The sequence below is a fragment of the Bufo gargarizans genome, chromosome 10 (assembly GCF_014858855.1).
Source record: "Bufo gargarizans isolate SCDJY-AF-19 chromosome 10, ASM1485885v1, whole genome shotgun sequence".
NCBI lineage: Eukaryota > Metazoa > Chordata > Amphibia > Anura > Bufonidae > Bufo > Bufo gargarizans.
In genome coordinates, this window is record NC_058089.1 from 113,129,281 (window position 1) to 113,152,614 (window position 23,334).

At 47.8% G+C, this 23,334-nt stretch overlaps 1 protein-coding gene across 1 annotated transcript in view; it reads right to left on the minus strand.

The window, feature by feature from the left end:
• Positions 1–23,334, minus strand: part of LOC122920105 (BTB/POZ domain-containing protein KCTD19-like) — a 43,205-nt gene that overhangs the window by 11,016 nt on the left and 8,855 nt on the right. The window contains exons 3-5 of the mRNA XM_044269313.1: positions 18,489–18,642; positions 18,187–18,378; positions 12,243–12,465 (exon numbers count right to left, since the gene is read on the minus strand). Of these exons, the coding sequence (XP_044125248.1) occupies positions 12,243–12,465; positions 18,187–18,378; positions 18,489–18,642 (569 nt within the window). The remainder of the gene's footprint in view (positions 1–12,242; positions 12,466–18,186; positions 18,379–18,488; positions 18,643–23,334) is intronic.

Consider the following 23,334-nt stretch of genomic DNA (forward strand, 5'->3'; position numbering starts at 1 on the left):
CGTCCTCTGTTTAGAAAAAAACTACAGGGACAACCCTGCAGGAGTATCACCTCCTTATCTGACACTAAGCTAAAACTGAGGTCCTCCTGTTGGAGCATGGGGGTATAGCCAGTGGAGGAGGAGCTGTTTTTTCTTATTTGCATAGTGTCTTCTCCTAGTGGTAGCCTAAGCTATACCCATGGTCTGTGTCCCCCAATAAAATGGGCGAGAAAAGTGTAATATAGAGCAACCAAAAATTATTTGTACCCTAAACTAGTACCAACAATACTGCCACCCTATCCCGTAGTTTCTAAACTGGGGCCACTTTTTTGGAGTTTCTACTCTAGGGGTGCATCAGGGGGGGGCTTTAAATGGGACATGGCGTAAAAAAAAACGGTCAAGCAAAATCTGCCTTCCAAAAAACGTATGGCATTCCTTTCCTTCTGCGCCCTGCCGTGTGCCCGTACAGCTGTTTACGACCACATATGGGGTGGCCATAAATATTGAGTTTTGTTTGGCTGTTAACCCTTGCTTTGTTACTGGGAAAAATGGATTAAAATTGGAAATTTGCCAAAAAATCGAAATTCTGAAATTTAATCTCCATTTGCCAATAACTCTTGTGGAACACCTAAAGGGTTAACAAAGTTTGTAAAATCAGTTTTGAATACCTTGAGGGGTGTAGTTTATAGAATGAGGTCATTTTTGGGTGGTTTCTATTATGTAAGCCTCGCAAAGTGACTTCAGACCTGAACTGGTCCCTAAAAATTGGGTTTTTGAAAATTTCTGAAAAATCCAAAACATTAAGTAGACATATGGGGAATGTCAAGTAATAACTATTTTTGGAGGTATTACTATGTATTATAGAAGTAGAGAAATTGAAACTTGGAAATTTGCATTTTTTTTTTTACAAATTTTTTGTAAATTTGCAATTTTTTTTTTTATAAATAAAAATGATTTTTTTTTTACTTTATTTTACCAGTGTCATGAAGTACAATATGTGACGAGAAAACTATCTCAGAATGGCCTGAATAAGTCAAAGCGTTTTAAATTGATCAGCACTTAAAGTGACACTGGTCAGATTTGCAGTCCAGAAGGTAAAATAGGGCAGAGTCCTTATATGTCAGAACATGGTGACAGGTTCCTTTTAAGGTGTCCTTCTTCACAGTTTTTTATAGTTTTCAGTGACTGTCCAATACCCCAAATATCTGATAAAACAGCATTAAAGGGAGTCTGTCAGCACATTTACCCCTTTTTAACAGTTCCCATAGCGCTGTAGCCACAACACAGATGATTAAAACGGTACCTTTATATGCTTTTGTGGACTTGAAAAACTGCCAAAAACGAACTTTGATGCATATGTAAATGAGGGCTCGCAAGTGCCCAGGGGCAGTGACTACCGCGTTGGTGCCCAGGCAGCTCTGCCTCTTCGGCTCTTATCTTGCCCAGCCTCTTCCTCTGCCCGCCCATCTGTTTCCCCTCAGCGAGATCCCGCACCTGCGCGCTGACTTCCTTGGCCGGGGCATGCACACTGCGATGCCTATTGCTGGCACGGCATCGCAGTAGCTTATGCACGTGCGCTGGCTAACGGATCAAACAGATACATTTACCTCTCTTGGCCCTCTGTGTCTGCAGTGACAGCTGCTCGCTCGGCTTTCCTTCTCTTCTCCTGTGCTAATGGACCGCCTCCTTTCTGCAGTTTTCACGCCGTTAGCCGGCGCATGCGCATAAGCTACTGCAATGCCGTGCCAGCAATGGGCATCGCAGTGTGCATGCCCCGGCCAAGGAAGTCAGCGCGCAAGCGCGGGATCTCGCTGAGGGGGAGAGAAAACAGATGGGCGGGCAGCGCCATCTGTGTGGTGGCTACAGCGCTATGGGAACTGTTAAAAAGGGGTAAATGTGTTGACAGACTCCCTTTAAAGGAATTACACTTTACATATTAAATTAATAGAACATGATAAGTGCCATGATGTTACACTGATAATCTATCAATATAACATACAATGAAAGTTACTGAAAATATACAGGTAAGGCTACTTTCACACTAGCGTTCGGGGCTCCGCTTGTGAGTTCCGTTTGAAGGCTCTCACAAGCGGCCCCGAACGGATCCGTACAGCCCCAATGCATTCTGAGTGGATGCGGATCCGCTCAGAATGCATCAGTTTGGCACCGTTTGGCCTCCGCTCCGCTCAGCAGGCGGACACCTGAACGCTGCTTGCAGCGTTTTCGTGTCCGCCTGGCCGTGCGGAGCCAAACGGATCCGTCCAGACTTACAATGCAAGTCAATGGGGACGGATCCGTTTGACGTTGACACAATATGGTGCAATTTCAAACGGATCCGTCCCCCATTGACTTTCAATGCAAAGTCAGGAGTCCCCATCAGATCGGAGTTTTCTCCGATCCGATGGTATATTTTAACTTGAAGCGTCCCCATCACCATGGGAACGCCTCTATGTTAGAATATACCATCGGATTTGAGTTACATCGTAAACCTCAGATCCGACAGTATATTCTAACACAGAGGCGTTCCCATGGTGATGGGGACGCTTCATGTTAGAATATACTGAGAACTGTGTACATGACTGCCCCCTGCTGCCTGGCAGATGCTGCCAGGCAGCAGGGGGCAGACCCCCCCCCCCTCCTCCTGTAATTAACTTATTGGTGGCCAGTGCGGGCCCCCCTCCCTCCCCAGTATTAAATATTACCAGTGCGGCGGCCTCCCCCTCCCTCCCTCCCCAGTATTAAATATGACCAGTGCGGCCTCCCCCTCCCTCCCCAGTATTAAATATTACCAGTGCGGCGGCCTCCCCCTCCCTCCCCAGTATTAAATATGACCAGTGCGGCCTCCCCCTCCCTCCCTCCCCAGTATTAAATATTACCAGTGCGGCCCCCTCCCTCTATATTTATTGGTGGCCGGGCCAGTGCGGATTCCAAGTATTGTGAGCAGTGCGGCCTCCCCTCTCCCCCCCTAATTAAAATCACCCCCCCCCCCCCCATCATTGGTGGCAGCGGAGAGTACCGATCGGAGTCCCAGTTTAAATCGCTGGGGCTCCGATCGGTTACCATGGCAACCAAGACGCTATTGCAGTCTTGGCTGCCATGGTTACTTAGCAATAAATACAAGCATTATACTTACCTGAAGAGCTGCGATGTCTGACCGGCCGGGCGCTCCTCCTACTGGTAAGTGACAGGTCTGTGCTATAGGCAATGCGCCGCACAGACCTTTCACTTACCAGTAGGAGGAGCTCCCGGCCGGTCAGACATCGCAGCTCTTCAGGTAAGTATAATGCTTGTATTTATTGCCAAGTAACCATGGCAGCCAAGACTGCAATAGCGTCTTGGTTGCCATGGTAACCGATCGGAGCCCCAGCGATTTAAACTGGGACTCCGATCGGTACTCTCCGCTGCCACCAATGATGGGGGGGGGGGGGGATTTTAATTAGGGGGGGAGAGGGGAGGCCGCACTGCTCACAATACTTGGAATCCGCACTGGCCCGGCCACCAATAAATATAGAGGGAGGGGGCCGCACTGGTAATATTTAATACTGGGGAGGGAGGGAGGGGGAGGCCGCACTGGTCATATTTAATACTGGGGAGGGAGGGGGGGCCGCACTGGCCACCAATAAGTTAAATACAGGAGGGGGGGGGGGTCTGCCCCCTGCTGCCTGGCAGCATCTGCCAGGCAGCAGGGGGCAGTCGTGTACACAGTTCTCAGTATATTCTAACATGAAGCGTCCCCATCACCATGGGAACGCTTCTGTGTTTAGAATATACTGTCGGATCTGAGTTTTCCGAAGTGAAAAATCAGATCTGAAATAAACAGTTATGCAAACGGATCCGTTCTGAACGGATGCAAGCGTTTGCATTATAGGAGCGGATCCGTCTGTGCAGACACCAGACGGATCCGCTCCTAACGCAAGTGTGAAAGTAGCCTAACTCCATGTGAAATCTGGTCCATTACACTCTACTCATTTAATGGAACACTAGCATCAATTTTTTTATCAAATATTAACAGCCTGTATTTGAATATCCTATGTATTTTTGTTTGTGGATGGTTATAATTTTTTGAGCCTATACAAAATTGGCTGCAAAGAGTAAAGTGCATGTGCTAATATGCAACTAGCAATACCGATCAAAGTAGCACACTGCAATAATGTATTAAAAATAAATACCATCTTTTTTCAAACAACATTATGTAAAAAAAACAAAAAACATATAATCAAAAGGACATATCATTCACAGTGTGAGTGCCTAATAGGGTCAGAATCTCAAACTGCAAGGAATGGACACTAAATACTAATAGTACAAGTTACATGAATACAAAATAACCAGGTCCAACCAATAAATAAATACACATAACTATAAATGTGACACACACGATACCCCAACATGTGTTAACTTATCTCCCTGAGGAAGCAACACAAAATACGTGTTAGAGTTCTCTGTGGGTGTCAGATTTGGGTCTGTATTATATCTATTTATTGGTTGGACCTGGTTATTTTTTATGCACGTAACTTGTACTATTAGTATTTTGTGTCCATCCCTATAATTTTTTTTAAGTCACTCCATGTATTCTACTTCCCATCCTGGCTCTTTAATTTCCTCTTTGTCTGGACGTTTAGCACAGCAGACAGTCTCACTTAAAGGGGTTTTCTGGGAATTAAAAGGGTTTTCAGATATTTTTATACTCAGTATCTGATCGATGGGGGTCCGACACCGTGGACCCCGCCGATCAGCTTTTTGATAAAGCACCGGCGCTCCTGTGAGCGCCACAGTCTTCTCACAGCTTACCAAGCACAGCACCACAATATTGTATAGCGGCTGTGCTTGGTATCACACTCAGCCCCATTCACATCAATGGGGCAGAGTTGCAACTAGGCCACAAGTCTGATGAACGTGTTGTCACTGGCCTAAGAAAAGCTGTGAAAAAGCTGTAGCACTACTGCGAGTGTCGGTTACTTCTCAAACAGCTGATTGGCAGGGGTCCCGGGTGTTGGACCCCTATGACCTGATACTGATGACCTATTCTGAGAAAAATGAAAATACATAAATATTTTGTTAGAAATATATTCCCAAATACCTTTTATTAGTTATAATGGCTTGTTTTGTCTGGGGAAATAAAATGGCCGTTGTCCTATTAGTACACACAAAACCTGTCCTATTCACACAGCAAGTTACTTCAGAACACTGAGCTAAATAGCTGCCTCATCATCCTCCTCTCCTACTTGCCAGGGATAATGATCCTGAATACAGAGAAGATCTTCAGCTGAATCTCTGTAGGATGGGAGTTCATGAAGAGACATGAAGTACAGAGAGGACGGACAGTACAGAGACTGCATACAAGTGCTGCTGCTCACTATCCACATCTCCAACCTTCTCTCTGTCTTTCATGTCTCCTCATGAATTGTGTGATTTTTTTTTTTTTCCATTGAAGCGTTCACCGCACAGGAAATTTTTTAAACTATTTTAAAATTTCACATATTTTCGGACGTGGCGATACCTGAGTTTTTAAAACTGTTTATATATTTTATATGTAAAATTGGGTGATTTAAACTTAATATTTTAATGGGGGCTTTTTTTAAACTTTTTTTTTAAAATTTATAATAACTTTTAACCCCCTTAGGGGTCTAGAACCTGGGATCTTTTGATTCTTTGTCCTATTCACCATAATAGAGATTCTATTAGGGTGAATAGGATTTTGACAAGCTCCCTGCTGAGCTGTGCTTCGTGCACAGCATAGCAGGCAGCTTACCGCGGCAGGCCTGGGAACCTTTAGAAGCATCCAGACTACCATGGTAGCCGATCGGGGCACCGTAATTTCACTGCGGGGGCTCCAATTAGGAGTCAGAGGGAGACGCAAGGGGTAAATTACTGGGTTCGCCATTCTCAGTCATTGCGGCCAGGTGTCTGCTGTATTATACAGCCGCCAGCCGTAATAGATCTTGGACGAGGCAGGCTTCCGGGCATGGATCATGGTGCGAACCACATCCGTGGAAAACCCCCGTTGCGTCAAAACTGCGGTCTCAACAGCCAGGCCGTCAAACGTAGCGACCTGAAATGCTGGTGGAAGATCGGCCCTTGAGAGAAGAGATCTTCTCTGAGAGGTAACGGCCACGTAGCGTCTCCCAGGAGCAGCATCAGATCGGCGTACCAAGACTGGCGAGGCCAATCTGAAGCGACCAAGATCGTGGGAATGCCTTCTGCCGAGATCTTCCATAGAACCCGAGGCAGTAGGGGAATGGGAGTAAACACACACAGAAGGACGAGAGCGTCGAGGCCGTACGCCCACGGGTCCCTTGCCTTGGCCAGGAAGGTGGGAAGCTTGTAGTTAAACTTGGAGGCCATGAGGTCCACGTCCGGACGACCCCAACGAAGGCAAATGGACTCGAACACGTCCGGGTGTAGCGACCACTCGCTGGGGCGATGGTGGTCCGGCTGAGGAAGTCCGCCGTCCAGCTCTCCACCCCTGTATTATAAATCGCTGACAGGGCCGGAACGTGAGCTTCCGCCCAGAGGAGAAGGCGGGTAACCTCTTGCATTGCCGCGGCGCTGCGAGTGCACCCCTGGTGGTTTATGTATGCCATGGCCGTGGCATTGCCCGATTGGACACGGACAGGGCGGCATTTTAGCAGGGGAGTCCAGCGTCGGAGCGACAAGAAGATCGCCCTCAATTCCAGGACGTTGATCTGAAGCTTGGACTCCAATGGAGACCAAGTGCCCTGGACGGACCGCGGAGAAACCCCCCCCCCCAACCCTGCAGACTGGCGTCAGTGGTAACCACCTGCCATGTCATTGGGAGGAAGGATTTCCCCTGGAGAGGGGACCGCAACCACCAGCGGAGGAGGGCCCGAACTTGGGGAGTCAAAAGGAAGGGCCAGTCCAGACTCTCCGGTGACTTGTCCCAGGCAGAGAGGATAGCCCTTTGAAAGGTGCGGGAATGAAACTGTGCTAACAGAATCGCCTCAAAGCAGGCAACCATTTGTCCCAACACCCGCATACTGGATCGGAAGGACGGGCGGCGGTGGAGAAGAAGATTGCGAACCGACCGGTGGAGGGACAGACGCTTGTCCATTGGAAGATGGACCTCCGCCGCCTTCGTATCCAGCAGCATCCCCAGAAAAATCAACCGTCTGAAGGGGGTCAGGGAAGACTTGGGAAGGTTGATAAGCCAACTAAACCGCGCCAGGGTCTCCAGAGTGAGGTCCACGCTAGCAGACGTCTGAGAAAAGGAGGGCGCCTTGATGAGGACGTTGACCAAATAAGGCAGCAGAAAAACACCCCTGGAGCGGAGCAAGGCCAGGACAGGGGCTAGAACCTTATTGAACACCCGAGTAGCTGTCGCCAGGCCGAAGGGGAGGGCGACAAACTTATAGTCATCGTTTCCCACCGCAAAGCCAAGGAAATGGTGACACCGAGCGACCGAAATGTGGAGGTAGGCACCCTGAATGTTGATTGATGACATAAAATCCCCCTTCTCCAGGGAAGCCACCGCAGATCGGAGGGACTCCATCCGGAATCGCCGAAGGTGGAGAAAACAGTTTAACCGTTTTAGATCTAAGATTGGCCGCACCGAGCCCTCTTTTTTGGGGACCACAAAGAGGTTCGAGTAGAACCCTTTGAATCTGTCCGCCTGAGGCACGGGAGCAATAACTCCCTTGTCCAGTAGGGTGCGAATGGCTACGGAGAAGGCGGCCGCACACTCGGGAACTTGCGGAGGACGGGACCGAAAGAAGCGATCCGGAAGGAGTGACGCAAACTCTATTTTGTATCTGGAGGACACCATTTTGAGTGCCCAGACGTCAGAGACGTGAGCCCGCCAGATGTCCCTGAAAAGGAGGAGGCGGCCCCCCACCCGTGTGCCCCAAAAAAGGGCTTCTTAGGCCTATCTTGGGAGGGACCAGAGGACGGACCGGCTGCGGGTCGAGGCCCGGAGGACCGAAAACGAGATGAACCTGAACGGCCTCGAGTGGCGCCCTTGGTTCTGGGGAAGATGGGTGCTCTTTCTACCCGTGGCTCCTGAAATAATCTCGTCTAAACGGGTCCCGAATAAACGGGAGCCCGTGAATTGCAGCCCAGCAAGGGAGCGCTTGGAGGCGGCATCCGCCGCCCAAACCTTCAGCCAAAGTTCCTTCCTGACGGAAACGGCTAGGGCAGAAGAGCGGGCAATGAGGGCACCCGCATCTAGAGAAGCCTCGCAAATGAATTTCCTGCCGGAACCATCAGTTGGGCTAGGGATCGGAGGTCCTGAATGGGAATGTCCGAACCCAATTCCTGTTCAAGCTGCGAGCCCCATTCAGAGACCGCTTTCCCAGCCCAGGCGGAGGGAAAGACTGGTCTGAGGGCTGACCCGGAGGCAGCAAAGATGGCTTTAGAGAGGGACTCCATACGACGGTCCTCGGTGGACTTAAGTGAGGAGCCGTCTGCCACAGGAATGGCCATGCTCTTAGACAAGCGGGCCACGGGAGGGTCAACCTTAGGTGGGGACGCTCACGTGGCAACACAATCCGCTGGAAATAGATAACATATGTCCAGCTTCTTGGGAGCGGTAAAGCAGGCGTCAGGGCGAGCCCAAGCCTTAGAGACCACCGAAAAGAAGTTGGCGTGCAGAGTAAAAACCTTGGATGCCTGTTTGGGGCGGAAAAAGGACACGCCGGCCTGGTCAGTGCTGGGAGGGTCGTCGTGTATCTTAAAGGTGTCGCGAATGTTAGCGATGAGATGACCCACTGCAGAGGCTAGCTTAGACGACAGTGCCGAGTCCATGTCCCAATCCGAATCCGCCAATTCTCCCTCAGAAGGCAAATCCTGTGAGGAGGAGGGGCCCGACTGAGTCCGCACGCGTTGCGGAGAGAGAGACGCATCTGAGAAGGATGCACACTCTGCCCTGGAGGCTTCATTGGGAGCGAGGGAACTAGAGGGAGCGGCAGAAGCAGTAGACCCAGGGGGTGTTGCAGCCTGCGGGATAGGTGGTTTGTCTACAAGGCGGCCTACTATGTGGGTGAGGCTTTCAACGGCCTGGGATAGGGACCTAGCCCAGTCAGGTGGACCAGAGGGAACCGGGGGCGGCACGGCGGTTGGCGGACCCTGCATTGGGGCCTGGCATGCAGAGCAATGCGGATCAGATTGCCCCCGTGGAAAAGGTTCTCTACAGGCGGTACAGGCATGGTACCAGGGCTTAGGGGCCCCTGTGGCATCCGACATGTTGGTGATGACGGTAAAATAACCCAGGAAGAGAGGCCTATACCTAGGGTAAGGCCGCTGGCGCTAGAAGGGGGTTAACAGTCCTACCAGGAGAGCCTCAGGAAGCAGGAGCAACAGCAGCAGCCATAGTAGCAGGAGTGCAGATCCGACGCTGGAGGCCAACAGAGGTGAAGGAGGCAGCAGTGGTGGCTAGCAGACTCCTTGTGCTCAGACTGAGGTGGTTGGCAGAGAGGCGGAAAGAGAGCGGAGCGCGGGAAGATAAGCCCCGCCCCCCACCGACGCTGCTGGAAGTTGCAGCACGCGGACCAAGTTAACACTTGATGTGCCGCGCTAGCGCCCCCCACCCCGTCTATGAACACGCGCTGGACTTGCTGCTGATATATACGAGGTCCGCCGCCCATGAGCCCACTAGGAAAGCTGACAGCCTGCCGGCATAACGGCGGAGCAGAGAGGACGTGCGCTCGGCCGGACGGAGGTATGCGAATGCATGTAAGGACCACAGACGCGGTCCTGGATGCCAGTACAAGAAGTAGAAGCGCTGCGGAGAGCCGCAGCGCCGGTGATCCTCAAGGACCTGATAGTACAGCGCCGATAGAAGCAGGCCACCATTTCAGGTTAGAGCAAGAATGGGGGAGCGTAGTAGACACTGTGCCACCAATGAAAATAATACAATAGAGGCAGGGAGGGGGGGCCGGGGGGCGAACACTGTGCCACCAATGAAAATAATACAATAGAGGGAGGGAGGGGGGGCCGGACACTGTGCCACCAATGAAAATAATACAATAGAGGGAGGGAGGGGGGGCCGGGGTCTGCCCCCTGCTGCCTGGCAGCCCCTGATCTCTTATAGTGGGCTATGATATGCACAATTAACCCCTCAGGTGTGGCACCTGAGGGGTTAATTGTGCTGATCACAGCCCCCTGCAAGAGATCAGGTGCTGCCAGGCAGCAGTCATGTACACAGTTCGTAGTATATTCTAACTAGAAGCGTCCCCATCACTATGGGAATGCCTGTGTTAGAATATACTGTCGGATCTGAGTTTTCATCTTCGGATCCGTCTGTATGAAAGTAACCTACAACCACGGATCACGGACGCGGATGCCAATCTTGTGTGCATCGGTGTTCTTTCACGGACCCATTGACTTGAATGGGTCCGTGAACCGTTGTCCGTCAAAAAAATAGGACAGGTCTTATTTTTTTGACGGACAGGAAAAACGGCCGCTGATGAACAACGGTGTATTTTCCGAGTTGTCAACGGACCCATTGAGAGTCAATGGGTCCGCAGAAAATCACGGAAAACGGAACAACGGCCACGGATGCACACAACGGTCGTGTGCATGAGGCCTTACATGACTATATCTGTGGTCAGTATTTATATATTTAGATGTTCATAAATATTACCTTAGGCAGATATTATTTTAATGGAGTTTTTCTGAGGGTTTGATATTTATGGCCGATTATTAGGATAGGACCATCAATATAAGGATCCATTCACACGTCCGCAGTGTTTTGCAGATCCGCAAATTTCGGATCCATAAAAAACACGGACAAGAATAGTACATGTTCTATTTTTATGCAGAGCTGCAAACCTGAAGTTCGGGGCCGCGGACGGGAAATGCGGATGCAGACAGCACACTGTGTGCTGTCCGCATCTTTTCCGTCCCTATTGAAAATTAATGGGTCCGCACCTGCGGAACGGATCCAGACCCAAAGTGCGAACATCTGACAGACTGAAGGGGCTACAGTGCTCTGGTGAATGCCACATCCTTCTCTGTTGTTTACCAGACACAGCTTTGCACATTTAGTGGTGACTGTGCTGCAATACCAAGTGCAGCTTCTACTACATGTGCTTCACTATTCTTTTGCATTATTATTATGTTTAATATATATTATTGTTCATTCAGGTCTTTCTCACTATTATTCTTTTCATTTTCTCATTTTCTTATCTTTAATCACGGTATATTTATAATCCATGGTGCATCTTTGATGCAAATTACATATATGGGATTTTATTATCATGCTTATTTGATATGTACTTATTAGTCTTATTTGACATGTACACACATGCATTTGCACTTTATGTATTATAATTGCTGTCACTTGTACCCATCAATTATTGTATATGTCTGTATATGTTTGTATATTGTATATGTCTGTTCTGTGATAGGGGTGTTCTGAGTCCTTGGCATCGATTCTAAACAGACGGTTGTCTGTTGCTCCTCCCCTAGTGTGATGCGTGCGCGCATCATCTGGCGCCGCCTCCGGCGCCCTGGGCCTGTGCGTCTATGTATCATCCCCGCCCGATCATGTGCTTGGTCACGTGGGGGGCGGGTTCTTTGGTCTGACGCCGGGCCCAGGGTGTCCGGATGTGGTTTGCTTCAGGAGTGATCGCGCGCCTGGAGACATCACACCTGGGGACAAGCAAGTGCTGGAGTATGATTGGTTCGCACAGATTTTAAAATGTCTGATCCGCAGTGATGGCGTTACCCCCTGACGAAGGCACGCCGAAACGCGCGTTGGGGTAGCGCCATCCTGGTTTGGTCATCTCTTGGTCCGATTCACTGGTGAGTTCCATCCATTCATACTTACATCTGGTCTTGCTCCACACGGATCATTATTCTGTTAGGGTTTCAACTTGCAAGTCGGATTTCAGTGGTCCCTTGTATGGGTCTTTTACCTTCTTTCCCTACATTTCGGGACTCACCCTTGTTACCATACTCATTGTGTATCGGCAGCATTATTATGCTATATTATTTCTTTTTACTATTATGTATTTATTCTGCTGATTACACCTTCTATGATTTATGACCAGGGTTCTCCACCCAGGGTGGCGCCGTTGTTTCTTTCCCTGTTTCTTTTGTTTCCCTGTCCCACTGCATCTATGTGTATGTAATTATTGATGTCTTTTTTTCATGATATAATAAAGTATTCACAATATTTATTATTTTGGCTTTTTGAGCTCCATTCTTCCTTTAATCTGATATGTGCTACTAAATGTCTACTATATTGATAGGCCATCAATATCAAAGTCTCAGAAAATATATGCATACATTGGATTTGTAGGACATACTTTACGTGTAGAAAGAGGGTCCCGGTGCCGGTGATATACAGCTTGTTGCCATCTACACTGCTCTCTATGCTCAGCTGGCCTAGAGTAGAGTCTGGGTATTTAGCCAATAACTCCAGTGTCAGGATGTAGAAAGGCTTTGTTGCTTTTTTACGTTCTCCTTTGCTGCCAGCTGAACTGGTACTGGAGAACAGGGCTGTATCTGGATTACTACCATGTACATATCCTAGAAGCAAATAATTACCGAGATTGGTAATGTTTCTATCATAAACCACAGCAGTTTATTCAGTATTCTATTGTGGAGATTACTATAAAAACATGGCATCCAAAAGGGTTGTGCAGAGATTTATATTGATAATGTATCCTAAGGATAGGTCATCAATATCAAATCAGCTGGAGTCTGACACCAGGCACCCTTGACGATCTGCTCCATATGAATGCATGGAGCGATGCCTCCTTGTCAATCAAGTGAACGGCAAGGGTGCCAGGTGTCAGACCCCCGCTGATCAGATATTGATGACCTATCCTGACGATAGAGGAAAAAAAGAGACAATGCAGCAGCACCCTGCAAATCAGATAAAGTACAATAATGCCAAAAATTATAGTGCTAATGCTATGCTTATTTATAAAGTGAGATGCTTGGCCAATGCATTTTGTAGAAAACCATCTGAGCCCGTCTGCCGTACGTCAAGGCGATCTCTGTTAGACGGGTCCTAACACTAAATACTACCTGTTATGCGCCATAATGGCCACCATAAAGTTCAGGGAGTGTTGGATCCACATGCATGCTGGATCCACTCTGCTTTTTACCATTTTTGGTGCCATAATGGCTTCCATTACAAAAGAAGCAGGTACCATGTCTCTTTTTTTCCTCTAGGTCTTTGCCATGGCGGCGTGCACCTGCGCACTGGGAGGTGCTGACTAACCCCCTTTTTTTTTGCAGATTTACAATGCTGGAGATGTGGCACTCCAGCGAGTCGTGCACTCCTGATTAGCCTGTCTGCCCTATAGGTTGATTTTAATTAGTTTCAGTATAAGGCCTCATGCACACGACAGTATTTTTTCATGCTCCGCAAAACGGGGTTCCGTTGTTCTGTGATCTATGTCTGTTTTTTCTTCCGTGATTTTTGTAGGATCACCAGACATGAAGGAAAGTTAAAAAAAAAAAATCGTTTTGGTGTCCGCCTGGCCGTGCGGAGCCAAACGGATCCGTCCTGACTTACAATGCAAGTCAATGTTAATTTTAATTAGGGGGGAAAGGGGGGAGAGGGGAGGCCGCACTGGCCACCAATGAACTTAATACAGGGGGGGCCGGGGGGGGGGGGGGGGGCGCACTGGCCACCAATTAATTTAATACAGGGGAGGAAGGGAGGGGGCGCCCCGCACTGGCCACCAATGAATTAAAAACTGGGGAGGGAGGGGGGTCTTCCCCCTGCTGCCTGGCAGCACCTGATCTCTTACAGGGGGCTATGATACGCACAATTAACCCCTCAGGTGTTAATTGTGCGGATCACAGCCCCCTGTAAGAGATCGGGTGGTGCCAGGCAGCAGGGGGCAGTCATGTACACAGTTCTTAGTATATTCTAACTTGAAGCGTCCCCATCACCACGAAGTGAAAACTCAGCTCTGAAAAAGCTGTATGCAGACGGATCTGTGGATCCGTTTGTGCTAAAGTAGCCTACGGACACAGATCACTGATGGCAATCTTGTGTGCCTCCGTGTTTTTTCACGGACCCAGGTCATATTTTTTGGACGAACAGGAAACACTGATCACGGACGCGGATGACGAACGGTGCATTTTCCGAGTTTTCAACGGACCCGTTGAAAGTCAATGGGTCCGCAGAAAATCACGGAAAATGGAACAACGGACACGGATGCACACAACGGTCGTGTGCATGAGGACTAAAGCTGTAGCCTGCTCTCACTACATTCATTGGAAGCTGTCTGGCACAAGGAAAGGTATAGAGTGGGCTCGGCATGCATTTTGGTACCTGCATCCCTTGTAATGGAGGCCATTATGGCACCAAAAATGGTAAAAAGCAGTGTGGATCCAACACTCCCTGAACTTTGTACAAAATGCATTGGCCAAGCATCTCACTTTATAAATAAGCGTAGCATTAGCACTATAATTTTTGGCATTATTGTACGTTATCTGATTTGCAGGGTGCTGCTGCATTGTCTCTTTTTTTCCTCTAGGTCTTTGCCATGGCGGTGTGCACCTGCGCACTGGGAGGTGCTGACTAACCCCCTTTTTTTGCAGCTATCCTGACGATAGGTCATCAATATAAATCGCTGCACAATCCCTCTAAGGCCCCTTTCACACGGGCGAGTTTTCCGCACGGGTGCAATGCGTGAGGTGAACGCATTGCACCCGCACAGAATCCGGACCCATTCATTTCTATGGGGCTGTGCACATGAGCGGTGATTTTCACGCATCACTTGTGCGTTGCATGAAAATCGCAGCAAGCTCTATTTTGTGCGTTTTTCATGCAACGCAGGCCCTATAGAAGTAAATAGGGCTACGTGAAAATCGCAAGCATCCGCAAGCAAGTGCGGATGCGGTGAGATTTTCACGCACGGTTGCTAGGAGACGATCAGGATGGAGACCCAATCATTATTATTTTCCCTTATAACATTGTTATAAGGGAAAATAATAGCATTCTGAATACAGAATGCTAAGTAAAATAGGGCTGGAGAGGTTAAAAAAGAAAAATTTAACTCACCTTAATCCACTTGTTCGCGCAGCCGGCATCTCTTCTGTCTTCATCTGTGAGGAAAAGGACCTTTGATGACGTCACTGCGCTCATCACATGGTCCATCACATGATCCATTACCATGGTGATGGGTCATGTGATGGACCATGTGATGAGCGCAGTGACGTCATCAAAGGTCCTTTTCCTCACAGAAGAAGACAGAAGAGATGCCGGCTGCGTGAACAAGTGGATTAAGGGGAGTTAAATTATTTTTTTTTACCCCTCCAGCCCTATTTTACTTAGCATTCTGTATTTAGAATGCTATTATTTTCCCTTATAACCATGTTATAAGGGAAAATAATACAATCTACACAACCTTGAACCCAAACCTGAATTCTGTGAAGAAGTTCGGGTCTGGATACCACAGTCAGTTTTTTATCACGCAATTGGGTACCTACTCGCGCGGGTTTGCTGCAACGCATCCAGACCTTATCCGGACACGTTCGTGTGAAAGAGGCCTAAGTCATAAAATCACAAACAAAAAAACAAGAAAAATATAAAGTGTCTTACCGAAAGTTTTCTTTTCAGTGCAGAGTGCCTGAAGGAGTCCAGGTATTTCTAGGGATTTTATTTCAGCTTCCAAAACATCAAACTTTGAAAACTTCTCTGGCAAGAAAAACTTTCCAGTGTGTAAGAAATTTCCTGTAGGATAAACATGCTGTTTATTCTACAGGAAATTTCTTACACATATCTACAAAAAATGCACCAATTCCTCTATATTTTTTACCAAGGGTGATGAAGTGAGGCCATTCCAAATGACTCACCACTAGTGTTGAGCGAACTTGTGTTTTCAAGTTCGGCGTACAAAGTTCGGGTTATCTAAGAATTCCGTTATGGATTCCGTTACCACGAACCATAAGTTATGGCTACTCAGCTCCTCATGCTCTATAACATGCTGCATGCAGTTCAGATACCATTTTCAATGTGAAGGGTTTCCTTTAAGAACATGGCTACGGTGGTCAGATTGTGCAGCAATTCTATGGCTAAATCTGCGATTAAATCTTGGCAAAATCTGCATGTGCTACATGAGGATTTGCCATGGCTGTGAATCTGTAACAAATTCCACCCTATGGAATGCAAAGGGGGAAATTTTTTATAAAAATTTGCAGCATAAATTGACATGATGTGGATTTAAAGTACTCACCACAGGTGAATTTCAGCTCCTTATTTTTCTGCAGTATGTGTGACTGACATTTCTGGGACCATGATATACTGCAGATTTTCTGTCCGACTCCGAACACAAGTGACTGGGAGCTGAACTGCAGTAACCCAGCACAGCTACTTCACTTTGAATGGCGCTGTTCAAAATGATAGCTCCAGCAGGAACAGATGATCGGTTGGGTTGTCAGGTGATGGACCTCACCGATCCCATGCTGATAAACTATCCTGAGATCAGGTATTGATACCTGAAGTACATAAACATCTTTAATGGGGAAAAATCTTAAAGTGGTTGACCACTTTCTGATTATCGTTGACCAATGTGATTGTCAAATGATTATATGGCCCTTACTGATATAGCCTTTATTGAAATTCTGCACCATTTTCGATATTTCATAAGTTATGCCCCCTTGTTTACTAAATCTTTTGTGCTGTCCACATAGAGGTCCTGTCCTTAAGATTATCACTGACAGAGGGTCATGTGACCAGGCAAATCACCTCCATGCAATGCTTCCGCCATCCAAACACACTGCACCTGCACTAAACTCCTAACAGTGAAGTGCAGATGGCAGGTGCTGTGTATGTGAAAGGAGGAGACATCACATGGAGGTGATTTCCCGGGTCATCAGCGGCCATTTTATGGACAGGACCTCTGTGTGGACAGCATAATAGACTTTGTAAACAAGGGGGCATTCCCAATATTCAAAATGGTGTAAAATTTCAACAAAGACTGTATTAGTACTACATTGGTCAACAATAACCAGAAAGTGGCCTACCCCAGTAATGGATATAGACGACTCCGACAAGAAAAAAAATTATTAGTTGAAAACTCCTTTAAAGGGAACCCGTCACCATAAAATGTAATGTAATCTGCAGGCAGCATGTTATAAAGCCGGAGGAGCTGGGAAGATTAATATATAGTTTTAAAGAAATAGATTTGGTATAAGCTGTATTTCATGCAACTAAATTCCTGCTCATCCTGGGCTTTGAAGTCAAGGAGGCGGTCCCATCAGCGATTGAAAGCCTTCTCCCTATGACTGCGTATACAGAGGTAGCTGTCAATTACTGATAGGACCGCCTTCCTGACTTCAAAGCACAGAATGAGCAAACAAGTTTTACTGAATATTTACCCATGAAACTACAAATCAATCTGCTCAGCTCCTCCCTCTCTAAAACATGCTGCCTGCAGCTCAGACACCATGTTCAACTTGACAGGTTCTCTATAAAGGACACCTTTAACATGGAAATGCACTGCAATCTTCATTCATGTTCAGACCCTCCTAATATGTGATTCTTCCCCTGTCTATGGAGCCCTGCTTGTAGGCTTTCCTCCTCTCCACAATCTGATCTGCCATGTACAACATCCTCCCCTCCCCACTGTTATCTCTAAGGGCTCTTTCACAGGAGCGGATGCCGTGCGTGGAATCCGCTGCGTGAAAGACAGCCAGGCCCCGTTCTGGACAGAAGAGACACGGAGCATTAACATGATTGATAATGCTCCGTGCCTCTCTGTGACCTTTTTACTACAAAATCACAGTGAGATAAAGTTGTCACCGTAATTTTGTAGTAAAAAGATCACAGAGAGGGACAGAGCATTATCAATCTGCTGCCCAGAGCGGGGCTTGGCTGTCTTTCACGCAGCGCATTCCACGCACGGCATCTACTCCTGTGAAAGAGCCCCAACACTGAAAGCAGACATAACCACAGGCCACGAAAAGGCCCCTAAACAAAGAAATGGGTGGGAGACGTGTCCCCTCAATGATCAGAAGAGAAACAGATTTTACGGTAAGTACAAAAATCTAGTTTTCTCGTGCTAAGATCTAAGTCAGAGCACTGCCAAATATGTAAAGGAATTAAAAACATTTTATGAAAACAATATAGAATGTTACTAAATTTTGCATTTAGGAATCAAATAATCAATAAAAAAAAATATCTGCGAGGGTGTTCATAGCTATAAAGAAAATATCCAATTGGTTAAAAGAGAAAACATTTCACAATTTGCTTTGACACAATTTTTGCATTTCCATATTTCTAACCTATGAATCGGAATTCCTGACATCCACATTCAATCAAAGCAAAATTCTCAGCGAACCACAGCAAGTTATCATCTGTGAGCAGTCCAGGGTATTTCTCCAGCATATCAATGGGAAGGAAACAGTAAGGAACATCTTGCAGGACGTCAAGAAAAGGATTGTGTAAGAGTCCAAGGGGGGCTTTGTCTTGATTGCCTGAAAGATAATATGTAGACACCTAATAAAAAATAAAAAGGAGCAGCCATGAAATATCATATTGTAGGGTGCAGGTAACAAACCCCATATATGAGAGGTTCAATCATCACCTGGGAAAAGGGAACTTTTTAGAGGCAGCTCACAGAGTCTGCTGCTACATTTACGAGTTTTCCAGTAGTTAATGGCTGCTTTCTCAGTGACAGACATGTCTGGTTTTGTCTGCATGCGCTGTTGAGGTTCCTCATCTTTTAACTTTTCTAGGGCCTGTTAATGAGAACCAAATGGTGATTACTAAGTGGAATGACAGACATGAGACGGACAGAAAAAAAAGCTCAATATACGCAGAAAACAAAATTTTTGCACTTACCGTAAAATCTGTTTTTCTTCTGTTTATTGCGGGACACAGACTTGACCATGGGTATAGCTGTTGCCGCTAGGAGGCGGACACTAAGCACACAAAGTGTAAGCTCCTCCCTCTTCAGCTATACCCTTCCTACAGGGACTAAGATAAATCAGTTAGTGCAAAAGCAGTAGAAGAAGCAAGACAAACCCAGAACCTTTTCGGGCCTGTATGTACAAACCCAGAACCACACAGGCCCGAAAAGGCCCCTAAACAAACAAATGGGTGGGAGCTGTGTCCCCCAATGAACGGAAGTGAAACAGATTTTACGGTAAGTACAAAAATCTAGTTTTCTCATCCGTACCCTCTTCTCGGCCCCTCTGGAATCACGAACAGGGAATCTGTCCACTGGAAAGATGCCGTCTTGGACAGATACACCCGAACAGCTGGTACCAAATCCAGGGTATTGAGCAACTGCTCCCGAGGATGACACGGGTCCGGACAAAATGAAGGGAGAATAATCTCATTTAGATGGAATGCTGACACCACCTTAGGCGAATGGGGACCGGACCAGGCCGCAACAAGGGGAGAACCTGAAGATGGGAGAGCCGATAGCTTCTCCGGAGGCAAGAACACCATGGCCTGACATGTGTCCAGTACTATGCCCAGATAAGTCAATCTCTGCGCTGAATAAAGACAAGACATCTGCCTGTTAAGGATCCATCCGAAGCGCTCCAGGGTGTCCAGAACAATGCTCAAGCTGTCTGCTGTCCCCCGGAACGACAGACCCTTCACCAGGATGTCGTCTAAGTAAGGGATCGCCACGATCCCCCTGCCATGAAGCAGGGCCATGACTACCGTCAGAACTTTCGTAAAGACCCTGGGAGCCGTGGCCAGGCCAAACGGAAGGGCTACAAACTGGTAGCGAAACGGACCAACTGCGAACCGGAGAAACCTCTACTGACGCAGATGGGCACGTGAAGATAAGCGTCCTTGATGTCTATCGAGGACAGGTACTCCCCCGGTTCCATGGACGCAATGACCGACCTCATGGACTCCATCCGGAAGCTGCGGACGCGAAGGAAACAGTTGAGCACCTTGAGGTCCAGAACGGAACGGACCGTCCCCTCTTATTTGGGAATCACAAAGAGAGTGGAGTAAAACCCCTGAAAACGGTCTTGCGCACGAACCTTGCTGACAAACGCCCCAAGATCTCCACAATGACCTTGCTGGTATTGGAGACATCCTGTCCCACCCTAGACAGGGAACGGGCCCATTCCGGTTCTACCATAGGCTGGGCAGCAGGAACCATCGGGTCCGGGGCTGAGCCACTTGATGGTAGAGCCGCACACGCAAAACAGAGGGAGTCCGACTGAGGGGATGGAAACTTTGCACGACACGATACACAGGCAAAATGATGCTCCGGCGGAACCGCCGGCTTCAGGCATAATGACAACCCTGCGCCTAATTGAGGAAGGTTAGGCCCTGTAAGAAGGGACAAACAGCACTTACCCAGCCTGTGTCCTTCCAAGCCGCCAAACCAGCTCGTCAGTATCCCGCCAGCGTCCCTCCCTCTGCTCAGCTGCCGGCGTGGGAGCGAGGAAACCACAGGCCAGCCCCCAAAATTACGCCGGCCCTCAGCACCAGCCCTCCATCTCTGGCATCCACCCCTCACCCAAAACCGGCACACACGCCCGCTTCCCCGGCCAAACCCAGACGCCGGCCGGGGAAAAATAAGCCATGGGAGGAAAAGGGGCCCTGCTCCGTCTCCCGCACCAAAGCGGGGCCTAAATTAACAATGGCCCGGGCGTGCCGAAACAGCGATTTCTTAAACAGAAGAGCTGCGATGTGTGGCATGATGTGCCACTGAGCCCTGCATGTTCTTTTCCCTGTAAAACGGACGCCCCAATGCTCCCCAACTCCACTACAGGGCAGACCTGGGTAGATTAAAGCTGTGAGCAGTGCTCCTAGCAGGAGCATGTAGAGGCATGTAGAGTCCATCCGTTCACCTTTTCTGCGTCACACAAAGACACGGTGGTTGGAACCAAAGATCTCAAATTTGGACTCCTCAGACCAAAGCACAGATTTCCACTGGTCTAATGTCCATTCCTTGTGTTCTTTAGCCCAAACAAGTCTCTTCTGCTTGTTGCCTGTCCTTAGCAGTGGTTTCCTAGCAAATATTCTACCATGAAGGCCTGATTCACACAGTCTCCTCTTAACTGTTGTTCTCGAGATGTGTCTGCTGCTAGAACTCTGTGTGGAATTGACCTGGTCTCTAATCTGAGCTGCTGTTAACCTACGATTTCTGAGGCTGGTGACTCGGATGAACTTATCCTCCGCAGCAGAGGTGACTCTTGGTCTTCCTTTCCTGGGGCGGTCCGCATGTGAGCCAGTTTCTTTGTAGCATTTGATGGTTTTTGTGACTGCACTTGGGGGCACTTTCAAAGTTTTCCCAATTTTTCGGACTGACTGACCTTAATTTCTTAAAGTAATGATGGCCACTCGTTTTTCTCTACTTAGCTGCTTTTTTCTTGCCATAATACAAATTCTAACAGTCTATTCAGTAGGACTATCAGCTGTGTATCCACCTGACTTCTCCACAACACAACTGATTGTCCCAACCCCATTTATAAGGCTACTTTCACACTAGCGTTCGGGCGGATCCGTTCTGAACGGATCCGCTCATAATAATGCAGACGGAGGCTCCGTTCAGAACGGATCCGTCTGCATTATATTAGCAAAAAAAAGCTAAGTGTGAAAATAGCCTGGGACGGATCCGTCCAGACTTTCAATGTAAAGTCAATGGGGGACGGATCCGCTTGAAGATTGAGCCACATTGTGGCATCTTCAAACGGATCCGTCCCCATTGACTTACATTGAAAGTCTGGACGGATCCGCACGGATCCGAACGGCCAGGCGGACACCCGAACGCTGCAAGCAGCGTTCAGCTGTCCGCCTGTCCGTGCGGAGGCGAGCGGAGCGGAGGCTGAACGCCGCCAGACTGATGCAGTCTGAGCGGATCCGCCTCCATTCAGACTGCATCAGGGCTGGACGGCTGCGTTCGGGTCCGCTCGTGAGCTCCTTCAAACGGAGCTCACGAACGGAAACCCGAACGCTAGTGTGAAAGTAGCCTTAGGCAAGAAATCCCACTTATTAAACCTGACAGGGCACAACTGTGAAGTTTAAACCATTTCAGGTGACTACCTCTTGAAGCTCATCAAGAGAATGCCAAGAGGGTGCAAAGCAGTAATCAAAGCAAAAGGTGGCTACTTTGAAGAACCTAGAATATGACATATTTTCAGTTGTTTCACACTTTTTTGTTATGTATATAATTCCACATGTGTTAAAGAGGACCTTTCACTACTCTACAAACTAAAAACTAACTAGATCAGTGGGCAGAGCGGCGCCCAGGGGTCCCCCTGCACTTACTAGTAAGTCTGGGCGCCGCTCCGTTCGCCCGGTATAGGCTCCGGTGTCTGCGCTCCCTCTGACTGATTTCTTGTAGGAGGCGTGTCGTTTGCTGTAGTGCTGGCCAATCGAAGCGCACAGCTCATAACCGAACTTTCCATCTTGTCGGTAGAAATTAGTGAGACAGAAGAACGCTTGAAAACTCTTCTGACATCTGAAGAATCCACTGCATTTTTTGAAAGATCAGCCGCATGGCTACTAAAAACCCAAGTCGAGGCGGAGGAAATCAAGCGTTCCAAATGGAACAGAGATTTGGACGACTATAAGAAAGGGAATATTTATACCTGGCAGACGGATACTAGAAATCCTAATGTGAATTATAATGATAATAAAAGAAAGAAGAGATTGCCACAGTTGTCCACATCCACATCTTCTCGCGCCCCTTTTTTAGGGAAGGAAACAGCACCTGTAAACGGAACCGGACCCGAAGAGGAGGACGTAGACACAGACGGCATAAAAACCCGGAACAGCAAGCTACGACCACAGAACAAACCGCAGCAAAGGAAGAAATGACTGTCATTAATTTATCTTCCAAGTTACTCACACCGTTTCAAGTGAGTGTACTTTCTAAGGGATTATCATATTGTCCAAATGCACATGTTAATTGGTTTAATCTTGAGACAGATATGTGTGTTTTTTTTTAGATCTATAAAATTAAAAATATGGTTTCACAATAAAGTGCAGACTGACTCCCCTCCTGCGAGCGAGTTTTGCATGAGGAGACTCAGTCTACCAGGGAAAAGTACCTTCACACCAGTGGTTGATAACCCTGCGTTGGAGGCCTTTATGAACGTGGTTAAAAAGGATTTGTCCGCTTTGAAATCATCTGTTACTCATAGATTTACCCGTCCTAACATGACGAAATTTGAAATAGCCGCCTTAGATCAATTAAGGAATGATCCCCATTTGGTAATTAAACCTGCCGATAAGGGTGGGGGGGTAGTCATCCTGGATAAACATAAATATATTGCGGAAATAGAACGTCAGCTTGGTGACACAAATGTGTATTTGTTGATTAATTATGACCCAAAATTTGAGATTGCCAGGATTGTTGGACAGTGTCTTACTGATGCATTGGCGGCAGGGGTGATCGACCGGGATCTTTGTGAGTACCTTGTGGTGACACATCCAGTCACACCAGTGATGTA